Source organism: Mytilus californianus, unplaced genomic scaffold, assembly GCF_021869535.1.
Source record: "Mytilus californianus isolate M0D057914Y unplaced genomic scaffold, xbMytCali1.0.p SCAF_12, whole genome shotgun sequence".
Lineage (NCBI taxonomy): Eukaryota > Metazoa > Mollusca > Bivalvia > Mytilida > Mytilidae > Mytilus > Mytilus californianus.
Window position 1 is genome coordinate 2,798,526 of NW_026262604.1, and position 25,393 is coordinate 2,823,918.

Sequence of the window (25,393 nt, forward strand, 5' to 3'; positions counted from 1 at the left end):
CATAATAAATGTATAGCTGCCTAACAAAATAAACATATAAAATAGATCGAAAAATTATTTAAATATGCTTTTAAATAATCAATTTGTACGATAAACGACAAAGAGGTGTTTTTTGTAACGACCTTGACTACCTTGAGGGTCTTGAGGGTCTTGCACGGTCGGTAACGATTAAAAAATACAACGCTGTAAGTTTAAGGGACCGTTCGAAAATTCAATGTAGAATAAAACTTAATTTACATCTATGTTTTCAAGACACAAAGGGTAAATTTGATAAGGACAGAAATTTCGCCTTGAAACAAGCCTAGTACAGATACGAACCAGTCAACGAGTTGTATCAAGGGATCCTAATTGACAGAGAGCCTTGTATTCTCTTAACAAATAAGGCATCAGATTTAACGTTTCCATTATGACGTGACGTGATGCATCACGCACAACAAAATGGAAACCAACTATCACACGGGTTTTTGTCTGCCAGTCAGAACGGCACTACGAGTGAACATATAAGTACCCCCAGTCATCTTGGGGTTCCTCCACAATGAATGGTGTCTAGTATACTAATTATATTAACGGTGGGGTACCTAACTTGACATTGGATGTGTATATGCTGATGTAATAACATTAAAACTGGTAATTATATTGTACATACAGTACAATCAGTGTGGGATCTGCATGTGTATGTGTGCACAGTATTTGGAATGCATGGCATATAGTTTGGATGTTGTTTTTTTGCTATATTTCATTTTTATTGCACAAAGTCATTGCTACTTTCAGACGTATGGAAGTCAGTGGATTCTAAATGGTTGACAGGTATGTCAGAGGTATGATTGATCGATATATACTTATTCATTTGAGAAGGGACCATTTCTTATTGTAAATTTATGGTTCACTTTTTGAAGTTTTCCGTTTTAATGCTCTTCAACATCATATTTTAATGGGCCTTCAAACTGTTTTGCTAAGAGCGCCACTGATCTTATGTAGACCAAACACCAATTTGGATATGTTTCTAAATGTGGAGATGGTGAAGACGATCACAGCGACAAGATAGAAGACGTTTGTCTTTTATTTTTAAAATCGATCAACGCAACACGAAAATAACGACTTTTTCAGCTCTTAATTATGAAGAAGTTGATCAGCAACAAATTGACGAGTACCATCAGTGGATGGACGAGCTAAAGCCTTATATTTGTTTTATCATTAACTAAATAGACTCATCATAGATACCAGGATTGAAATTTATATTTGCGCTAGACGCGCGTTTCATATACAAAAGACTCATCAGTGAGGCTCGAGTCAAAAATGTAAAACAGGCCAAATAAAGTACGACGTTGAAGAGCATTGAGGACCACAAATTACTAAAAGTTTTGCCAAATACAGCTAAGGTAATTTATTCCTGAGGTAAAAAAGCTTAAGTATTCGAAACAGTTTTGTAAACAGTTAATTTATAATTATGAACATATCAATGATCAATGACTCAAGTCAACACAGAAGTCTTGACTACTGGACTGGTAAAACGCTGGTTCTAGAAATAGAAACAGAAATATTATACCGCATATATTAAATTTACCAACACACAACGTTCAGTAATCAGTTTATATAGAAAAAATCGTTCAACCCATGATCTTTTTTTTTTCTTTCGTGTATATATTATTCATATCCCTCACTTTGACAATGATTTTGATATTGTCCATTCTATAGTGAACGACACTTACTTACATTTATTACTAAAACAGAAAAGCACATCATATAATTATAGGTTTCACGAGTGAGAATGGGATATCGCTTGATATCAACTCGAGTTATTAAATTTCAATATAATAACAAGCAAGCCTTATCTAATTTTCACAAGTTGTTAAACCTATTTCTTTAATGGTAAACAATGTCAAAATTCCGCGAAATGCTGATCTAGTCTTTTGTACACTCTAATATGACGTCAAATGTCCTATGCCGGTGTCAAACTTTAACATCAGACATATTGTTAGACTTTTTGTATGCTTCATACGTAATACGATTTAACAAAAAGAAGGATTTTCAGGTGAAATATTTGAGTGTTTTTATATTATTAAAGAAATCACATATGTCCGTTGTCATGGACGAAATGTACATCGTCTTAACTTTTGAAAGTCATCGACGACCTTACGTATAGCAAATGGAAATGACGTATTATCGTCGTGTGATGCTGGCTAAGCCAATCAAAATAACACAGATTTTCGTATCCCTTTTTCGTATTACACTCCGTACAGTGTGATTTACGAGAAATATATTTTCCTGCAAGAACTAGATAACCATGCGTTCCAAGTGGTGGAGTTGGAATCATCCGATCACCATTTTAATATAAGGTCATCACGTGTTTGTGGATGTAACATGTTTTAATCCTAGTAACCGCAACTCCTTCCTTTTTTTCTTTAAACAACAAAAAATATAACTGTACATGAAATAAAGAATGAATATTATTTGTGCGTGTAGTATCTATAATGGCATGCAATGCAAATAAAAGGGAGATAATTCAAGTATACATTTTTTATCATGATATATACGCCCAGGATGGACATCTTGAGACACTACTGTATACCACAATGACACAATTTGAAAGTTCAAAATATACACTATTGCAAAAAAAAAAAAAAAAAAAACAGAAATAGTAAAACTTTTGTGAATTCATAATGCGCTACAAAAAGTATAACGACAGGAACATTACCCATTTACATTCTTCTTTTTTTGATTTACAGGAATAAATCATAAAATAATTCACATAAACATTGATTCGTGTTAATTGAACGTGATTTTCATACTTGAAGTATACATTAACTTGATCACACAATGTGGCGTAACATTTACACCTTAATGTATTCATACAAATTTTTGAGGTAAGCTGTTATGTTCATAGGAGGATGTGATACATTTATCACAAGGAAATATAGTTCACAAAATGTAATTTTGGTCTAATTCAGACACCATGTATATTTTCTGGCGTAAATATTTCATTTGAAATTCACATAAATGAACTTTAAAATTTCGAGTGAAATACATATGGATAAAACTTAGTAGCACATTATTCTGGCTTTGAAGTATATGTTTAGTACTGATCAATGTATATGATAATGTCAAATATTAATATCAACATATTCCGGCTAAGATATTCGCTCATTGAATGTGAACGGTAAAACACTTGTCGAAAATAAAATATGATGCTTTCTGGCCATTTTACAAGTTTTTTTATGAATCTTCCAGTTTTTTCTTTGGCATTGTTTATCACAATATGTCGATACTTTACATCTGCTGCATTTTTTTAGTTTAATATCGCTTTTACAAAAGCACTGAAAGCAAAAGTAGACGTCGGACGGAATCCTTGCAAACCACGTTTTGTATATTATAACCAACGCATGAATCTTTGCTGCATTATATTGGTACTGTTTACTTTTCATTTTCAAAGTGTCTTCTGACATCGCGTGAGATATACCCGCTGAAAGCATTGCTCGCCATGATTCTGTTGCATAACTAAGGGCTGTATATGTGTCAAAATCAGAGTGAAAAATCCAAGCCAACACATTAAAAGCTACATCACGATGTCTCACATTTAGTCCTTCCGCCAAGATTCGGATATTATGTTTAGCGTCTTCACGCGCTTGGACCCTTTCGAGTTTTCTTTTTATTAAATACTTTAGTAAGAAAAAGTAAATATTGCTGTCAACAACAGCCCTATACTGCCAACGACCAAATTTGTCTTTTTTTTCTTGTTCGTTTTGAAAAATACCGACATACCTGAAGATTTCATACTTAATGGCATCCGGGGCAATAAGAATTTCTGTCGGAAGAAAAGAAACACAGTTTGAAACTTCTAGCGGCGATGTTTTAATAATATCAGTAATTGCTAATTTTTGATCAATCAAAATGTATCTACACTTACAAAGAGACGGATTATACTTTATGTACTCTTCGTCAAGTTGATCTATCCACCATTCACAGTCGTTATACAACTCAGCAGCGTACAGTACTGATATGAACTTAAGGCGTCCTGGTAAATTACCTTTCATAAAGTACACGAAGGATCCAAGAAGAAGGAAATATCGTATTTGGGGATTCGGATTTTGAATGGCAACTGCAGAAATATTACTAGCCAAACACGTGTAGATACTTGGTAACAATAATGATAGAGAATTGTGTGTGTCTCGTTCTGTGTGTCCACTAATAATGTTAGCAGAAGTATGTTGAAAACCGTCTAGCGTAAGCCAAATAGACCTTATGAAATTTAATGTATTGTAATCGGCTTTGAAACTGTAATGTTCAAGTATTCCGTGATTAAAAAAGGACATGGCATCTTGGATTATACATGTACGTGAGTTGCGTAACGCTATTTCGAGGACTGCTGTACTGTTTGCATGAAGCCGTTAAAAGCATTCTAGAGATCCCCGTGACCTGACAAAGTCACATATTTTGTTTTTTCTTACTGAAAGCAAAGAATCAAATCCGACATTTAAGATTTCATTTAAACATTTTTCTGATTTTAATCGCAAATTGTTGTTCAACCTACCATCAAAAAGGTTTTCTCCAGGAATAAAATAGTTAGGACAAAATCCACATTTGATCCATTTCACCATTTTTCTGATACACAACTTTATGCAATACCATAGAAGTTTTTTTTTCCCAAATATTTCCGTTATTCTCCTCTATTGCATAGAATAGACATGTTTTCCAATGGTACGTAGTTATACAGTCAAAGTTTATAACATCTCGGTTTAGCATTTTAAGGACAACGTAACACTTATGTTGTACATCTGTAAGATTAAACATAAGTTGCCGTTCTTGCAGCGATAAAGATATTCTCCATTCTAAATCATTTTCCGGCGAGAACGGGTGGCCTTTTCTGACAACAAAGAATCCAAGTGACTTCAACTCTTCAATTGTATCTTTTGAAGGCCATCCATACAATCTGTAACGATAAAGCCATTCATTTGCAATTGTTGGCCATGATTTGCATCGATAAGAAAAAACAATATCTGTTTTGAGATGAGCAAATTTACCAACCGTTACATCAGCAGGTTTGTTTTTAGTTCTTTTAAATACTTCCGGATTTCCTGACAACAAATGGTCAGATAAAACTATTCTTTCCTCTCTGTCAATCTTGAATACATTCATATTACGTTTACGACTTAACATAGTCCAGTGTTTAGATGTGTATAGTGTTTCTCCATTAACGAGTTGTAGTTTTACGTATCCAGGAGGGGTATGTAATTCTCTTACGATTAATAACGTACTCAAAATTCCATCTTTTTCTGTAGCATTTGCCATGTCTTCGATTACAGAAAAACTTTCGTCACATCTCATGACATCCATGTCACTTGGCTCACCTTAAAATATATAAATGCGGTGTTATAACATTCAATAGACGGTCAATATTCTGGAAAAAAACTGCTTCTGCTGATCCCAGTCGTTACTAAAGCATGCAATAGTCTACAAATAATTTAACTTAAGGAACTTCAACAATACTGTTAAGGCTCCTGAGCGTTGTATAGCCAATATCACAATTAATTCGTAATTCGACTCTTTAACATCCAATTATGAGATACAAATATGTATAAATATTGAAATCTAAATTGATAAGTTCGTTGTGTAAAAAATGAATGAAACATCAAGTTTAATATCGTTATTGATAAAGTTTAAGTCATTTGATATTTTGATTCTGTAATTATAAATTGCCTTTCGATTATTAATTAGTGTCTTTCAATTCGCAAAGGTAAATGCTACCGTCACAAATATCATACAGACAACTCTGATGTTTATCAATGGACGCAACACAAGCATTCAATAGACTATACATGTCGAACTCACAAATTATGTAGGAAGAAAAATTGACATCTTTAGTCATCTCATCTAATTTCAATACGCTTATTGAGAATATCTACCGTCTTTTGATAAACATAAGAAGATGTTGTATGATTGCATATGAGACAACTTTTCAACAGTGACCAAAATGATATAGAAGTTAACAATTATAGATCAAAGTATGGCTTTAAACAATTACCAGACCCATAGTCAGCTGAAAATGGCCTCGAAATTACAAATATAAAACAATTTAAACGAAAAAAACTAACAGCCTGATTCATATTTAAAACAATCAACGAAAAACAAACTGATATACAGAAACAAAAGAAAACCACTGAATTATATGTTCCAGACTTTGGACAGGCATATAAAGAATGCGGCGGGGTTCAATATTTTTGAGGGTGCCTATCACTCCCCATAACCTGGAACAGTTTTGTAACAGCACAATATATGAAAAATTATCAAAAATCAGTTGAAAAGGACTAAACTGATCAAATCGATACATTGCAGAAAAACAAGTAACAAAAACACAAACCAGACGTGACAGGGTATTCATACATCCATACACCAAAAACAAAAAATATTAGTAGAGATCTTAGAGTACTCGCAGATACTGACAGCTAGTTCAAAGCCAATATCAACTAATACAACAATCATGTATCTAAGACTAAAATATCAATCAGTACACATCAAACGCATCCGATTGATTTAGAAAGGACGAAAAACACACGACCTTATGGAATGCCAAAAATCAGGAGTCGACAGATTGTAAAACCGTGAATGTGCATATGTGTATGTATATAACAATAAATAAGTTGAGTTTTAATTTACTGATAAAGAGTTGAAAGTCAAAACTGTCAGCAGAATCAAAAGGATTTTCAAAAGCACGTGATTTATTTAAAACATTCAAAGCATTGAATTTTTTTACACTCCAAAAATAGTTAATTCTATTATTGTCATATGTTTTATTACAAACATTAATAATAATTTCTTTAATTTGTATTAGCTAAGAATTAAACCAAAAGCCAATACATAGTACAGAAAAGGTTTTATTGTGAATTGCTAGAAATAAATAAGATGTCGGATTTTAAAAGAACAATTTGATTAACAAATGCAACGTATGTTTGATAAGATTTTGTGGAAGTGGTATGATGAGCGTGGAATAGATATAAGCGTCAACCTGTTTGTAATGACTATATCAAATGCGTGTTATTTATATAAAATACCAAAACTATTATTTACTCATTAAGAACAATTAACTCCATTATTTTCATATAATAGAAAGATTTGTAGAAGAATTTGTACACATCAGCCAAGATGACGAGTTAACTGACTAGGTGTTTGTGTACCTAAGATAAGGTAGCCAATACATAGTTGGGACATTTACTTCTGCAGCTGAGGTCTAAAACGTAGATGTGGTAATAATTGGACTGCAAGGAGTGTACTGAACGTTGAGCGCATGGTTATGAATGAAGAATTTGAAATTTCCCAAAGTTCCGTGTAGTACTTGCGTCATACTGCTAGAACAAATGTTGTATGCTTTATCGACTGAAACAAAGATTAAAAAAAAAAAAACTCTTTCCGAATAATTTTAGTTTGCTTCTCATCCTAGAAATGGAAATTTTATGATTTCTTCTTCCGTTTTATCTTGTGAAAGTTAGAGAGGGAAAGTTCTGGAAAATGTCTATTTCTTTCTCAAAAAAAAACAAAACCAGCTACTTCATCAGTTGATTCGGCATTGACAAAGTCTAAAAGTCATAGTATTAACTAAGGATTCTTGTTGTTGTTTTTTAAAGCCTTATATTAGTGTTGGATTATTTAAGTAATATTTTTTTTTAATTTGATTTAATATACTAAATAGATAAGTTCTACGATGTAAGGTCTCACCCGGTGAATCTGTGCCTTCAAATGTGCTTCCCATGTTTAAAGTGGTAATTGGTTCTTGGAAACTTTCAAGAATCTCGCCAATTATGCCTTGTTGTTGACGCACCTTCCTGTAAACTTCATTCACCCCAATAGTGTTAAGGACGTCAAACAACCAAATGCCATTATCTACCTCGTCTGAATACATTGTTTTGGGTGAAGCTGAAAAAAAAATATTGTGTTTGAGCACAACTATGAAATGCCATGCAAACAACAGTATTCTTAAATATTTTAAGATAAAGTAATGTTTGAATTAATATGAATTAATCGTGAAGGATTCATGGTATATCTGACTTCTATGGGCATTCAGTCAGCAATATTTTATCAATCAATTTTGAAGAAGTCATTGTAATATCTTAAAAAAATGAGGCATGTTGTTCTTTAATGGTATTAAAAGTAAGTTGCCGATTATTCTTTTATGTTATTAATACCGAAGATTGGTGTGCAGAGTTCTTGAAATATTATATCTATATTTATTTCATAGTTAGAACTAAAAATGTTATGGGATTAAATCTAAACACATAAAATGTACAAGAAGACTCGTTCTTATACATGCTATAATTGCTGTTAAACGTCATGGTAATCTGTCTCATAGTCGGAAAACAATTGTAAAAAGCTTGCCGGCTTTTTTATGTATTTTTTTTTTTTAGTAAAAAAGCGTAGCAGAGGCATGATTTGTGTAAAGCTCAAAATCTTTAACAATACCTCCTCAAAGTGTTTTACAAAAATAAACCTTGATATGAATAGTTACATTGGTATGCTATAAAAATTAGATTACGTTTGTTTTTCTATATGTTGTTATAAAGTTACGAAGTAGGAAGAAGTGTCTTTGTATTGTATTTATTTGGAATTTAATCATTTACAAAGTCATTGAACAACGTACCAGTTAAATATTTTCTTTTATCATTATAATATTATATATAACCAATATTTCCCATATAAAATTAAATGTTGATTTTTATATAAGAATCAACAGATATATCGATAATTAAATCTGGTAAATCCATTTTGAATATTATAATCAAATTAATTGATTTCAGATATAATAACCTAGACTCATTCAATATAACGATAAGGAATAGAACAAAATCAGTAAATTTTCAGATCAGACAACCATACATGAATCTACTATGATCATGTATAAACAGTGTTTCTTTCACTTTGTGTTTATAAAAAGGCATTTAACATTCAGAAAAACCGCTTAAAAATAAAATGAAAAAAATACATTATATTTCTCATAATATGAAATTGCAAACATATGATCATGTCAAAAGTTAAGTTCATAATTACGAAACGACTACAAAATTATATTTAAAACCATGTTTGATTTAATTCTGAAACTTCAGTTCAAACACTGACATATCGAACAATTGGACATATACACTCAATGTGCCAACGTAACATTATTCACAGAGAAAGAAAAAAAATCACTCGTTTCCTCTGTCATAGATATCGATTAAGAGATAAAGAAGTGAAATAATAATATATCGATATAAACATTGGCAACTGCCAACATTATTGGCGGTATGTGTAGTCTGAATGATCTGAGATGAAACATTATATTATTCATTGACACGAATCTCGATTATTTTGGGGAGCTTGCTGCAATATGAAACGACATAAGAAATCCGTAATACAATAAAATTTGAACTTGACTAAAAGAATCTAACGACGAAATAAGAAATAAAAATGACGAAACGACACACAAGTCCACAAAACACTACACAGAAAACGAAAAACTGAGCTTAATGAACCGTACAGAAAAGGGAAGATTGGGATCAAATATTCTAATTATAACCGCGCCGGATTGGTGATGTAAATCATAGACTGATTAATTTATAGTCGGTGACAAATTGACCACTACTGACTGACCGCCAGAACAGTAACGTCTAAGGTTACACGCAAAGGTGTATTAAACATGTAACTATTGGGCTGCATATTGATTTGTTTTTCATTTTGGGTAGATTAATTCATTATTCTGGTCCATAAAATAAACAGCCTGTATTTGTTATTTATTTGTGGTTTATTTGTTATTTATTTGTGGTTTATTTGTTATTTATTTGTGGTTTAAAATTCAATATCATTTGTGGCATTACATCATTTTGTATTCAAACTTCATTATTGATCACATACAAATGTAATGTATGCCTGCGCCAATCAAATCAGAATATCAGTAATTGTATTTAGAAATAGTAAGCTGGTGTTAAATCTTTCACACTTATTTACAAAGAAGGTTAACTTAAAAATCACGGTTAAGATGAACGACTTATCAGGTTCATCCATGGTAAGGGGAAACACTATGTTCTTCATTCATATTCCCCTTTTCGTTCATACAGTGAATTCAAACTATTATTATCAACTTCTGCCATTTATATTCAGGTATAAGGTTTTAAATGCATGCGATTTGGGTACATAGGAAGTGTACACTTTAATTTAGATTTTTTTGGTATACTGTATGAGTATATAATAAAAATAAAAGTGAACAATAAGTTGTTATTCATAAAATCAATCGTATTTGTAAGAAAAAACAAGGACATTTAACAAATAAATTTATAAGATCAGAAAATCATCGACGACGTTTAATAGTCCGTTTAATTAAGTTACACAATCAAAAGTGTTTGCCACTATATTTATATCGAAATATCCTGACAGAAGTTTTATTAGTCTACAAGATCGATTAATGTCGACACAATGCTTCTTTTGACATAATTTAAATCTATACTTCTTTATTACCTCTTACAAAAATTAATTTATATGAACTTGGTTATCCTTTTTATGTTCTTTTTGTTTAAATGTTAATAATGTTTCACGCATATATAAATCCTTGGCCTCAAATGTTTGAATTTAAGCGTTCTTGGTGAAGTAAACCGACAGAAGCGCATCAGACGCGCAATGTTCTACTTTTAGTTTTACTGTTAAATGATTAATTTGAATTTGTTTGATTTTAAGTTCTTCAAAATTGCACTGCTTAAATTCTGATGACTTGTGTGAATTGCGTTATTTTAAATTGTATTCAAGTAGAAAAACATAGAAAAGCATTACCTTTAACATGTTTAAGGTCTGTTCTATTATGTATAAATATTTATTGGTACTTGTAGTTACTGTTTCCTTTACTAATATCGGTGTTGTGCTGTACATTTTTAGGTATATATATATATTTTTTTTTTTTCTGAAACACTCACAATCGCAAAAACAATTGACAACGGATAATTTTAGAATACTGCATATAAGATCTCTGACGCGTGTCTTAGTAAACAATTGCTTTACTAGATATTATGCAGCAGTCACTTAAGTTTAAAAACTAAAACAAATGTTCAGGACCTAAACAAAAAACCATAACCCTCCCCCTTGAAGTTAAATGGTTGCTCCCTAAATATAGATCTCAGATGACTACCTGGTAAACTTAAATATGATTTAAGTATAAGGCTCCCATTAGTTTGTTAATGCACATACATAGTTTTGCCTGTGTGTTGGCTGGTATTTTTTCATAAACTTAGTCAAAAACTATTGGAAATAATACAATTTGTAAAAAGAAACCAAAGTGATTTAGAAAATTCATGCTCAAATAACAAAGAAAAAAGTTAATATCTAACTTTGAAAAAACATGTCTTTCCCTTTAGGACACCAATTATTAATTTGTGTGGGTGGTGTATGAAAAATTTTATTACTATTAAAAACTATTTGTATCTTGAAAGTTTGGAAAAAAAATCAAGGCTATAATTATAACATTCTTTCTCCGAGACATTGTTTTGCGTTTCCTTAATCAAATTAATGAAATATATTTATTCGAACGTTAGTATCAACTGTTTCTGCCAATTGTGACCAACAATATTTGTGAAGAATGAGCTTTCTTTGTTTATTCATAATCGATGTATCCCACCGCCGATCAATCAATTTTTTTTTTTCATAATTTAACACTATAAGGTATGGGGAAAATTTGGATTCAAAATATTTTTTGTCATTTGCTTGACAACAATATTTTCAACCATTAAATTGGGGATAAGATTTTTTTTTTTTTTTTTTTTTGTGGAAAAAGTCATTACCCCTCCTCGACCCCACATTGAAGTTAAATGGTCGTTCCCTTAAATATAAATATAGAATGTATTCTATTTTGTCTACTCTATGGTCGGGTGGTTGTTGTCTCTTTGACACATTCCCCATTCCATTCTCAATTTTATTAGTTACTTTATTCATTTAAAATGTTAACACTCAATTTATGTGTAAATGAGATGGCAATTATTTGCTTGATAACTATTATAATATTTTAATTGAAATATTTATATTTACATAAAAATGTCAATGTAGAAACTTAAATATTATGCAGATTAGATATGACTTTAAAGACAGTATTTTCTTCATTGTCCATGTCTTATAGAACATATATATTCGAGGGACCATAATGGGCATATAGATAATACATTTATAAGGAAAAAAAACATTGATTAGCATAGATACATATAATTTAAATACAAATTCACAATACAATTAGACTGTCAAGAAGTCATTTGTGTATGTATAGTATATAATATAGTTACATGAAAAATAAATGTATGTAACTCATATTGACTTTAACGAATTTTCAAACAGCATGAAGGACAGCTTTTAAAGTACGTAAATTATTTTTTTTAAATGTTATTGATGTATTAATAGCTTTCAAAATTGAATAAGGTTTGCCTATGAATTTATATTTGACTTTTGCTGAATGTGTATTGTGTATTTCTGATGTTTCCAGGTGACAGTGGTATGTGTGCTCCATGTAATACAAAAACAAGATGATTAATATTGAATATAGATATAAACTTGAAATAAAAGCAAAAGTGAGGAATGATGAAATGTTTTCACATAAGAATTAGCAAATAGAATCATCAATAGGATTAACCATGCACTAACTTCAATGAAAGTCTGGAATATGGTCTTGTAAAACAACAACTTCTATGTCATTTAGTCTTATTGGCAATCATACCACATCTTCTTATTTCATACATTGAAGAAAATAAGTCAGTTTTGCTGCATTCAGTAGACAATTTCAACTTTTTTCGAAATTGCTATTTAAATAGTGTACTGAAAACAAAACAAAGTTTGGAATTAAAGTCACTGTTCAACAAATAACCCATAAATCTTTACCATGTCTCTAATAAGTGAATGCTTACTAATGACTTGGGTAAAGTAAAACAACAATAAGATTTCCAGATATTTTTTATCATTTGACACTGGTCATACCATATATATATACATATATAAAATACTCCCACTTTATTTTCAGAGAGAACCAAGTAAGGAATCTTAAGTGCCACTAATCTTATTATTTAATTACATAAAGCATAGAAAGATGATAGAATATTATTATTCTTATAATTTCATTCAACATTTGTTCATACTGATGTCTGCCTATTTCATGTTGTTCAGTCTTAAAACTTAACACTTAATGTATGGCTAAAAATTGCTATAAACATAATACATTATTAATAATAAAATATAAACAATCAAAATAGTTGTCCAAGTTCTTGATTTTTCAATTTCATAAACAATCCTGGCAACAGGGATATTTGTATGCAGTCGGTAAAGAATTCTAGTAACTATTTTTACTCAATCTAAAAAAAACTCTTTCATTTCACAATACCTGGATTTAAAAAAAAATATTGATTATTTATTTTGTTTTTCTTATTTTATTTTCAAAATTGCTCTAAACAGCAGAATTGATGTTAATCTAAAAATTACTCATCAAATATTCTCAAATTTATACATGTAGTTGTTCATTTGATATGCATAATTTGAAGGATAGTATACATACTTATAGAATGACAAAGAGAAAAAAGAAACGACGATTTCATTAAAACTAAAAATGTACAGATTGTGTAAGGGAGATTTTGGATATTGCTGTCCCTATAAATTCATAAAAAGCCTCAATTGGATTTGGGTTTGATGTTTTGTTAATAGATGAAAAATTGGATGACCCATATTGCAAGTACATAGATGACATATGATTCCGACTGATGATTTTTAAAATGGGTCCACATTGAGGTCCCTAGGGTACAAATTTAAACTGAAGACATATAAAATTTAATTATTTATTGGTTCTATGATATGACATATCTAACTGTTAAGTTAGAATTTTAATTTTGTGCCCCGTTTTTAAATTGGTACCCATTAAGATCCAAAGGGTCCAAAAGTAAACTTTGTTTGATTTCAACAAAAATTGCATTATTGGGGGTTCTTTTTTATAAGCTGAATCTAACTGCGTATTTAGATTTTTGGCCTCGTTATCAGATTGGTCCATATTGCGGTCCAGAGGGTCAAATATTAAACTTCGTTTGATTTCATAAAAAATGTACTCTTGGGGTTCTTTTGATATGCTGAATGTAATCTGAATGTAATATGTATTAAGTTTTTGGAAATTGGACCATAATAGGTAACCATAAATGTTCAATTTCAAATTTTTAATTTCTTAGATCACATTCATTCTGTATCCAAAACCTATACTGTGTCGTATAATTCATTATAATCTTAATTCAGATATGTCATTGTCTTTATCAAGCATGAATGTTGTGTCCATTCTTGTTCCAACTTCAAGGTTCAAGCTCTGAGGTCAGGCATATCAAGTTGAGCCTTGCATTTTATTTTCAAATTGGTTAACTCATACTCATGTTAGAACTGAATAATTTTGTATGTATGCAGAAGTAAAACTTGTGTCTGATCCTATTTTAGTCAATTGTTCAAATAAAATAATCATAAACTAAAACATGTATATGATGCAATTTTACATCTTCTATTTAGAGCATGGTAAGTACCAGTAGATTTCAACGACAAAATTGATAAGCTATTATTACAATTTCTATGTTCTTACTACTTTTCTGATGTTTGCAGGGAAAATTGACATTGAGTGAAACATATCTTCTATGAATAAAACGAGGAAATATGTGTCTGCAGCAGTAAATCATTATAACGACAAGGCTGAAAAGAAGATATCAGAACATGAGATGAGTTTTATTTCAGTTTAAAAGACTTGTTACAGAATATACCTCTGGTGATTCTGATGAAAACCATTGTGAACTTGAAGTAAAGGAAAATTTTATAAAATAGAACAGGAAATAAAGAAAAAGACTCCATCATTTAGAGCATAACAAAGCACAATGTATATTTCTAATTAGTCTGTTAATTCAGAATAACCAATGCGAAGGAATAATATTGTACAGTAAACAACATACAATACACTTACTTTTTCACTTTTTGCAATTTGTGAATTTTAATGTTGTACTTAAAGGTAAAATTTATACATGGCATGACAGATGCATTACCTTAAGTATTCACTTAACACATGAACATCCAACATAGTCAATGCAAAAACAACTTGCACTTACATATATGTAATTCATATGATATTAATTTGAAATTCTCATCACAATCATTTGAAAAAAAAAAGACTTGAAAATAACACAACTTTTACACGTAAAAATAATGTGAAAAAATCTAAATGTGTAATTAACATAATATTTACACGTTAAAATCACGTTTAAAAATTTACGTGTGAAATTAACACAATATTTACACGTTATAATCACGTTAAAAAATTTACATGTGAAAATAACGTTAAACGTGAATATCACATGAGTAAATTAAAACGTGATTATCGCGTGAAAATCTTGTGTGTGTAAAATTCACGTGATATAAACGTGTAACCAGTGTGATAAACACGTGGGAATAACGTAGTTCTCACGTGATGAGCACAAACATTAAACACACGTTGGAAAAAATTGCCTGTGTAGGAGTTACAAAATGCAACGCATGTGGTTTTTTATCAAATTTTAGAAACATTTCAGTCATGGAATTTAACTGTCAGCTCACCTGTATGCATTAACATATTGCTTGCTATTGCAACATTTTCTTCTTCTGGGGACATAGTTGATTGAGAATCTGTCCTCTGTGCTTTACTTTTGCCTGATTTGATTACCTCGGCATGTTTTCTTTTAGACATGACTACAATCTAAAATATATATATTAAAATTAACATTAAGCAAAGTATCTATTCAATTTAACGAGACATTCACACACATATATTCATAATGAATTTAAATGTATCGGAACCAACTGTACATACTTAATTGGTGGACCATTTTTACTAACAGATGGCAAAAAACTAGAAAATACAGGTAACTAATTGGTACATAGTAAATGCACTGACAGGCATCAAAACAAAATCACTGACAGCTGTGTATAATTATTTGCTTGATACCATTTAATTCTGAAAAAACAAATTCTAAAGATCTTTGCAGTCTTCTTTTTGTCTATATTCAGACTTTTCCAATGCGATTGATTCAGTAATTCAGATAAGTCATTTGCAATCAATAAAGATTTGTTCAGTATATTTTCACACTGTTACAATAGTTATTTACCAGTATTTTATTGTATGAAAAACTACTGTACAGTACTTAATTTACTACACTTGTCTGAACAGTTCTGAAATAACCGAAATGATTAGTAAAAATTGAATAAAAGTCTGGACATGATTTTGAAATTATTTATTGTCTGGCTTCTCAACTGATTTGAAGGCCAACACAATAGTTTCAGACTAATGACTGCACCAGATACGCTCTCTTGATATCAGTGATGCTCGGGACCCAAACACTTAAATAACAAAACAACTTATACAAACGTGGCAGAATTGAAAAAACTAAAAGAATCTTCAGTATAGCATGCCAGTGAGACATATTCCTAAGTATTAAAAATGATTACAAAATTCTATTGAATCAAATTTCAATCAAACAATAACCTTTTTTGTCATTCCAGTACCGAAATCTTGACTACTAAGGTGGGACCTCACGGTAGATACCTGAATGTTAAGGGCATACAATACAGTTTCGATCCCATGATGATTATTTTACGAAAATGTGCATACAAGCTATTTTTCACCTAAGCAATTCAAATATGTAATAAAAAATATACCTGCATTTGCTACTTTAAAAGATAAGATTGGTAGAAATTTTAGACATTTACTCAAAATTTCGGTTTTTTGGACAATTCTATTCTTTGGATAAACACACCTAACTTTTTTATTTCAACAGATACACACAAGCGGATTTTTGTAGAAACATGATGAAACTCTCCTTTTCATAAATATGCTCTTAATATGTATGTTTCTTTGGAAATAATCAATTTTTAACAAAGTTTCTTGATTTTAGGGAAAAAACGCCATTTTTGCAGTATATTTATCAAATTAAAAAATGTCTATGTTGACTTTTTCATTAAAATTGGTACAAATAATCTTCATACGTTATAAAATCTAATGCCATTTTAAAAAAGATGGGTCCATGTACCGGTTTTAAGGTTAAATCAGTTTAAATCATAAAAAAAAAACGTCGAAAAATGCATCTTTCCCACAGTTATACGTCGCGAAAATAACATTTTACGTTAGCAACGTCATTACCTCCCCTGTAACTGTATCGTATGCCCTTAACAGAGCCTCAAGGTAGATACGTGAATGCTAACATGGCCAATGGAGTCTTTTTCTTTAAATAAAGTTATAAATACATTTGTATTAGTGTTATTAAGCTGGTGATACCATTGTGGACAAACAGTCCATTTACAGATGTATCGAACCAGTGGTAGCAATAATATTATCAGTACCATTTTTTTTCTGCATCAGATGCGCAGTTTTTAAGTGTATGCCTCTTTCGTTAGGCTAGAGGAAACTTAATTTGAAATCCGATAATCTAATAAAAATATTGCAGATTTGTTTAACCGAAATCCGGACAAGAACTCAGAGCTTTGCATTAGAGAGATATATTTCTTTATTCGAAATGATTTACACAATTTTAGAATAGCAAATTTGAATCAAACAATGTATTCATGCCAGTAGCAAAATACTGCCTACTAGCTGGTGATACCTTAAAGGACTAATAAAATTAACCCAGTTATACCATTAACAGTACCAAACGTTGTCATTCAATCATGCCAAACAGGCATCAGTGATATCAAAAACCTAACTATTATGGCATATGTTTGATAACAGAGGCGAAAAAGATCGGGCACAGTTTAGTATCGCAGTTCAATCATACGAGCGAAAGATTGTCATAGGTCAAGCGACACAATATTATTTCTTGAAAGTAAAGACATATATATTCCAATTGATCATGAGGCATAAGTAATGCCTGGTTGAATTCCTGATACCTTTCTTTTACTTTTTTTTACTTAAAAATCTGTATATAAAACATGTATATGACTTTGCAGTAAGGGTTTTGCTCATTGTTGAATGCCGGATGATGACATATACATGTAGTTGTTAATGTATGTGTCACTTGGTCTCTTGTAGAGTTGCCTCATTGGCAATCATACCACATCTTCTTTTTTATATATATGCTATAACTGTCTCTATGTTAAACCTATCGTATATATCCATACATAAATATCTAATTATTTTGGGCTAAAACCACCACTTCCTGAATTCTATTATAGAATATTGGGTAGCCTGTTTTAATATCAAAATGAAGACCATCTTCTTGATCTTAGCAAAAGAGGGGCGAAAGATACCAGAGGGACATTCAAACTCGTAAATCGAAAATAAACTAAAGAAAAAAGACAAATAAACAAACAATAGTACATAAAACACGACATTGAAAAATAAAGACTAAGCAACACGAACCCTACCAAAACCTTCGGTGATCTCAGGTGCTCCGGAAGGGTAAGCAGATCCTGCTCCACATGTGGCACCTAATGTGTTCCTCATGTTAGTACAAACCCGGTAATTTGTGAAAATGGAACGGGATAGTAGCTACGATATAAGTAACATATCAGCTATCATTTATGAAACGGATATTCCATAACGGTCAACCAACTTGTGATGGCATCAGTAAAATTTACGAAGGCAATTTAGCAACAATCGAAAAATGTACACTTCTTTGAATAAAAACTGTAATGATTCCATCCAGAATGGCAAATTGTCCAATCTGTCTTCTCTTATAGATTGTGATGAAAAATAAACATTCCAATCTATCACATGTTTTAAACAAGTGAATGTCCATCTTATATTCGTCTAGTTATTTATTCTGCAAACCATTGCATGAAGTTTAAATAATCATTTGATTAGAATTGTGTGTACTTAGTGCGAAAAATTAATACATTAAATCAATTTATGAATATTTACAGCCAATTACTCAGAATTCATTTCACGTTAAGCATATCCGGAAATATTTAATTACCTAAAATTCAATTGATCAGAATCAAACGACTGAACAGCTTACTTTGCTAAATATCTTTTTTTCGGATCAATCATGTAACCAAATCAATTATAGAATCAGTGTTTGAAGTAAACGATTTAGAATTACGGAAAATAAAGATAGCATTGATTGTACACGCTATCTATATTTGAATGAAGTAAAAATTATATGAAAAATGAATTGGTGGTGCATACATGTCTACTATTTGTATATTTGTATTTGTACATGTATACATGGTGATAATGATTTTTAAATCAAAGTGTTACAAAAAAGAATAGTTTCAAAATAATTCAGAATTGCTTCCTATAATGCCAGTGTTAAACGCTGCAAATATGTTGATGTTTGACTTAGTTTAAATTCATTGCAAAATTGTTTCAACCTGTCTGTCTTGTATTTGAATTCAATTTGTTTTAACAAAATAGTTTTCACAATCATTTTTTAATTGCAACAAAACTAAAATAGAAAATCGACAACACAATGCAACATTTGTTTTATGTATTTGAGCTTTTGATTTTGCAATTGTTAAGGGAGATTCCGTTTTGAACTTTCCTTGGAGCTCAGGTTAATATCCTTCGCCATTTTCAGTAAAAATATTCCATAAGTCTTAAGTTACCTTCTGAATCCATTAGTTTCATACTCTTAGTTTAATAATTTGATCAATAACTGTGCCATGTTATTTAGTTGTTTTCAGTAAAATAATAAGGACATTAAATATATACTTTTTTTTGGTATATGCTGCTTCCCAATTAATCACCTACGGAGAGTTCAAGCAAATATCTCCGGTACTCGACCCGAGCTAGCTACTCTGAGCCAAGAAGAACTGCTTCAAGAATATATCCTTCTTTTTAAATAATCCTTTACCTGGTGAAAACATGTCATCGGTTTGTACAAAATGATTGTCGTACTATTTCTTATTGTTGACAAAAATTTAAAGCAAAATGTTCCCTTGCGTTTCGTGAATCGTAAATACAAATCTTGTTAAAAAAAACTTCGGAAAACTGTTGCATTTTAGTATATATTGATGGAGTAGTCGCAATATATATTTTTAAATTAAACATGTAACTTCTTAAACCATACGATGGACGCTCTGCTGTTTAGTAAAATGGCTCATAGCCAAATAGACGTACATAGTAATAATTGACTCCCTAATAATACCTTTAATCCTTTCAATCCACATTTAATCACACTTGACACAAAGATAAAAATAACACCAGTTCATGACACACTAGAGAAACCGGTTCTTCAAACTATAATTTATTCAATAAGTTGTACACCCTACTTACCAAACTGTATTGTATATATTATCCCATTATTTCCAAAGTGAATTTAAAACACAAACAAGTGAACAGCTTATATATGTAACAGCCTATATACTCGTCAGCCATTTGTTGGTTTTATATTATCTAGCTTGTAAGCTCATATCATAAGTTGCCAAACGTTGAAACTAGTCATCCACACTGGACAGCCCTTTAACTATCTATAAGTAAGATAAGCGACCGTATTCTTAATCTTTTAACAACTAACACTCCACGCGTAGCATAAATATCTACTTTGTTTTACTAATTAAATTACCAATCGACTGTCTTATTTTTCACTGTTGTTGCATACGATAACCAAACTAATTAAGCTTAACGAAAGATTTAATCACTAGTTTGTCCTTCAGGAATAACATCAGTGTTTTACTATTACATAATACAATTATTACTCAAATGACTGAACATGAGTAAATTAAAGAAAACATTATCAACATAACAAGTATAAACATTTCTTTGTTCATTTGTAAGATCTTAAGAGACCCACTCTTCTGACATACGACCGTAAACAAATATGCATTTACCAAAACCAATCTGCACCTATCACATTTCATATTTGTTCAAGCAAAACAATAAAGCACATACATTAACTTTGTATGAACGTATGTGACCTTTTGCGTTGAGATGCATTGCATTACTTTTTCCAAACTTCAATGCTTTATATTACACTCTCGTTGAGATGCATCATATTTGTGTATGATTAAAGATTCCGATAGTAATAGCATGTCGTAAAACTGCACTCAACGGCTTTTGCCTATATATTACAGTTTTTGAATTAATCGACAAACACTTTTTAGACAAAAACTTTAATTTAGGTCAATAAATGTTTAAACAGTCATCTCATTATTTTGAAGCATCAATAGGTAGGTAGATCATGCCATTTTATTAAACTGATCATGTTCCTGTACCTTCATGTATCAGTACCGCTTAATGTAAATAGTAATTAAAATATATAATAAATAATTTCTTGGAATGTGAATATGTGTAAATATCGTTTCTTTCGTTTGAGATGGTATTGCAATGTGCATTGTTAGATGTACTTTAGACTTCGTGACCACCAACGCCAAAATTCTTGTATATTTTAAACCAGATAATACAATCCTATAATGCTAACAATATCTTCAAAAATTTACGAAAAAAAGAAATATTTGTCAATTGTAATTTTTTCCAATAATCTCGGCTTTTAACACTGAAAATATTTTAATGTTATGGCTTTTCTTATTCACAAAATTGTTGCTGTCTCTCTTCAAGTAGAAAGTAAAATAACAAAAATACAGAAAATTCAAAACGGAAAGTCCCTTAACAAACGACAAAAACAAACCATCAAACACATCAAACGAATAGAAAACAACTGTCATATTCCTGACTGAGTTCAGACATTGCCTAATGAAGAAAATATAATTATCCAAACCTCACACTTGTAGGGCTGTTGCATAAAATTTTACTTTATTGACAATAATGTGCGAGCAAAACAAACAGACATTAAAGGTAAAATTGTAAAAAATTGGGGTACAGCACACATATTGTGTTATAACAATAATCACTATAAAACAGACAACTATGTCGATGCCACTGCCGGGGGGACGTTTCGCCCCCAAGGGTATCACCAGCCCAGTAGTCAGCACTTTGGTGTTGACTTGAATATCAATTATATGGTCATTTTTATAAATTTACTGTTTGCAAAAGTATGAATTATTCGAAATACTAAGGATTTTCTTATCCCAAGCATAGATTACCTTAGCCGTATTTGGCACAACTTTTTGGAATTTTGGGTCCTTAATGCTTTTCAATTTTATACTTGTTTGGCTTTTTAACTATTTTGATCTGAGCGTCACTGATGAGTCTTTTGTAGACGAATCGCGCGTCTGGCGTATCAAATTATAAGCCTGGTACCTTTGATAACTATTAACACCACTGGGTCGATGCCACTACTGGAGGACGTTTCCCCGAGGGTATCACCAGTCTAGTAGTCAGCACTTTGGTGTTGACTTGAATATCAATTATATGATCATTTTTATAAATTTACTGTTTGTAAAAGTATGAATTATTCGAAATACTAAGGATTTTCTTATCCCAGGCAAAGATTACCTTAGCTGTATTTGGCACAACTTTTTGGAATTGTGAGTCCTCAATGCTCTTCAACTTTATACTTGTTTGGCTTTTTAAATATTTTGACCTGGGCGTCACTGATGAGTCTTATGTAGACAAAACGCGCGTCTGGCGTATCAAATTATAAGCCTGGTACCTTTGATAACTATCAACAAAGAAAAACAATGTGGATTTCAACAAGTTAGTTGGTATATGAACATTAGTGTTACATATATATTTAAACAAAATTAGATATTTGGGGTTTTTTGGGGGCAGAGGAAAGAGATTTAGACTGAATGCAGCCTTAAAGATTTTTAGTATACACAACACTAAAAGTAGAAAGTTCATTTGTGTAATTTCGGGTATCCAGTAGAAAGAAGAAAGACCTTTTTTGTAATTATAATGTGATAATTTGTTGGGTTACAAAGAAATTTGTCGAAACAGAATTCCTTTTTCACGCAGTTTATATTTAATGATTTATAGGAAAGAAAATATTGTTTAAGATCTGTTGTGTAGAGATTACAAAATATTCGTCATCGAGATAGGACAGGTGTTAAGCTACAGTTTTGACTTTACAAAAGATGTAGAAAAAAGACCTTTTTTTAATTTCAAATCTCAGCCGATATTCTTCTTTTTCGCGTTGAATTCATTGCTTGGCATAATCCATGGCAAAGTTAACCAAGCATGTTTTGCAGTAGTCATATTAGATTTTTTTTTTGTTGTTCTAATTATGAAAGGACTAAAACAAAACACACCAGAATGAAACTTGCATCTAATCGATTAATGCACAGTTTGTATTGATAATGAATATCATATCAGTCATTTGAATGAAGAAGAAAGCAATTACCCTTATTGTATAATTGGTAGTGTAAACAAACTAAATTATACGATAGTTCCCTCTTTATTTAGTACCAAACTTAAGAATGTTTAGTAACATCACTTGAATTAAAACAAAGAAACTTGTGTTTTTAAATTTGCTGCAACAAAATTTTGAAAATTATTCACAAATTAAAAAATGTATCTCGGTCATTCAAAACTCTGATTCCTTGCCCGGCTTCGGCTATACTTTTGTGTCTTTTGTTTGGTTTATAGCTCTTCAATTGTTTTATAAGCTATGGGTTTTCAAATATTTTGGCCTCGAGCATCACTGGAAAGACATTGATTGTCCAAATTTGCATCTGATGCAGAAAATTTGGTACCGTTCATGTTATTTAAGTGATCTACTATCAAGTATTATGTCTAATTACTGACAATAGTCTGTCTAATATAAGATAAATATGATTCTTTCCAAACTTGTCATAACATTGTTTATTTCTGGTGCCTGTGTATGTTGATCTGTTTCAGGTGTCAAGATAATGTTTTTGTTATGTACTGAATTTAACCTAAGACTTATGCACCCATATTGCTCCTAGCCATTTAAACAATGAATCTCATTATGACAAAATTAATATGCACGATATAAATAAAAATTAGCCACAACTGTTTGAGTGAAAACAGCGAACATATCCATACACCCGATTTACGGAAGAACTTTAAAGTTGTGTTTTCAATAAATAACCATTCGGCTAACACATTTCGTAGAAATAAATTAAGGTCAAAAGTTTTATACTGCTCTTTGATCGGCTTGTTGTCACTTTGACACTTTCCTAAGTTTTATCGTCATTATATTGGCTGCTTGAATTAAAAATGAATACGAAACGTGCAAAGGTGCAATCGGGAGTGGAAGTCATCCATATTAATACCTGCAGCGTTTCTTGAATTCCGTCAAACTTACTAAGGAGGAGCGAATGATTGTCAAACAAAAGATTCACAATGGTCCCATACCGGTGGTTAAAATGAATTAATAAAATGTTTTTAGTGTAGGAAAACATAATTGTCATCATCTTTTTTGCGATGCTTCTGTCACTATTTCTTATGCAAGGATTTTATTTTAATTGTTGCTGATTGCTGATTCATATATAAATTTCTGTCCATTTAAATGAATATGTTATTAACCTTATCTTAATACTTTGTGTTCAATTGGGTAATTTATATTGTGTTTCGAGTGCCAGTGGTAAGTATTATGAAGATAAAACTCGCTTAAGGTGTTCCAAATTGTGGGTTATATTTCTTAAGTTAACGGGCCTTGATTGCCGAGTAGTCCAACATCTGTATCATTAACCTGCCAACAATCTGATTGCAATTATTAACCTAAACTCGTGTCAGGTGCATTCCATTCGACCGTAATCGTATTTAATTGCATTTCGAGGTGTCACTTTATAATAAATACAATATATTAACTCCAATAGGATAATAAGATAAATTACACGTGCTAGTTGTTTTAGTGCTTTAATTTTCCGCATGCGTATAACGACTTAATCAATTTGGAAAAAAGAAATGTTAGAGTTTATAAACTTTTCGAGATCCATTAGTATTTGGTATAGATCAGCATTATACTGTTTTGTCTGTTTATCTTTTTATTTTCTTTTCGGGTAAGTTAATAGAAAGGTTTAAAACCCAAATGGACGATTTGACGAACGATCAAACAGAACACACTCGCAGGAGTTTCAATAGTATTTGAGGTCATGTATTGTAATAACTTTCAAGAATTATAATGTTTTTCGACAATTTGAAATATCAATTTTATCAGAATATAAAAAAAATTAAATCAATATCTTCCTGAGTAATTCTTGTTCATTCCGTATGTCTTTTGCTGACCAACTCAGCATTTGTCCTCTAAAAAGTAATTCGTGACAAATTGGAGTTTACCAATTTGCCAAACTACAAAGCATTCTATTCCTACCAATTAAGCTACTAGTGATTACATTGTATATTTCATCTGATAATTCCCAGTGTTAAAATTGAAATACAAACACATATATATCTTGTTTTTTCTACACCGTTACATATTTATTTTGTTGGATTTTTTTTCGTATACCTATCCAATTATCAATCGATTGCCTATTACTTTCTTTAAAGTCACTGCTTATAGAACACAACATCAAAACTAAAAGACGTAACGACAGATAAAATATATTGGTTTCTCCTTACTGAATTGAT

The 25,393-nt window shown here is 31.0% G+C and overlaps 1 protein-coding gene across 3 annotated transcripts; it reads right to left on the reverse strand.

Moving 5' to 3' along the window:
- Positions 1-2,499: 2,499 nt before the first annotated feature.
- On the reverse strand, positions 2,500-20,571 carry LOC127721212 (uncharacterized). 3 transcript variants are annotated; one of them, XM_052227897.1, is made up of 4 exons: positions 20,237-20,571; positions 15,586-15,724; positions 7,708-7,905; positions 2,500-5,345 (listed from the first exon to the last, which is right to left on the reverse strand). In XM_052227897.1, exon 4 carries the CDS (start codon positions 4,308-4,310, stop codon positions 3,129-3,131), a length of 1,182 nt encoding a protein of 393 aa, XP_052083857.1. In that variant the 5' UTR covers positions 4,311-5,345; positions 7,708-7,905; positions 15,586-15,724; positions 20,237-20,571; the 3' UTR covers positions 2,500-3,128. The 3 variants fall into 2 exon arrangements, with proteins under 3 accessions (XP_052083857.1, XP_052083858.1, XP_052083859.1); XM_052227899.1 differs by lacking the exon at positions 20,237-20,571 and having other exon boundaries at positions 15,586-16,076.
- Between the last annotated feature and the right edge of the window lie 4,822 nt (positions 20,572-25,393).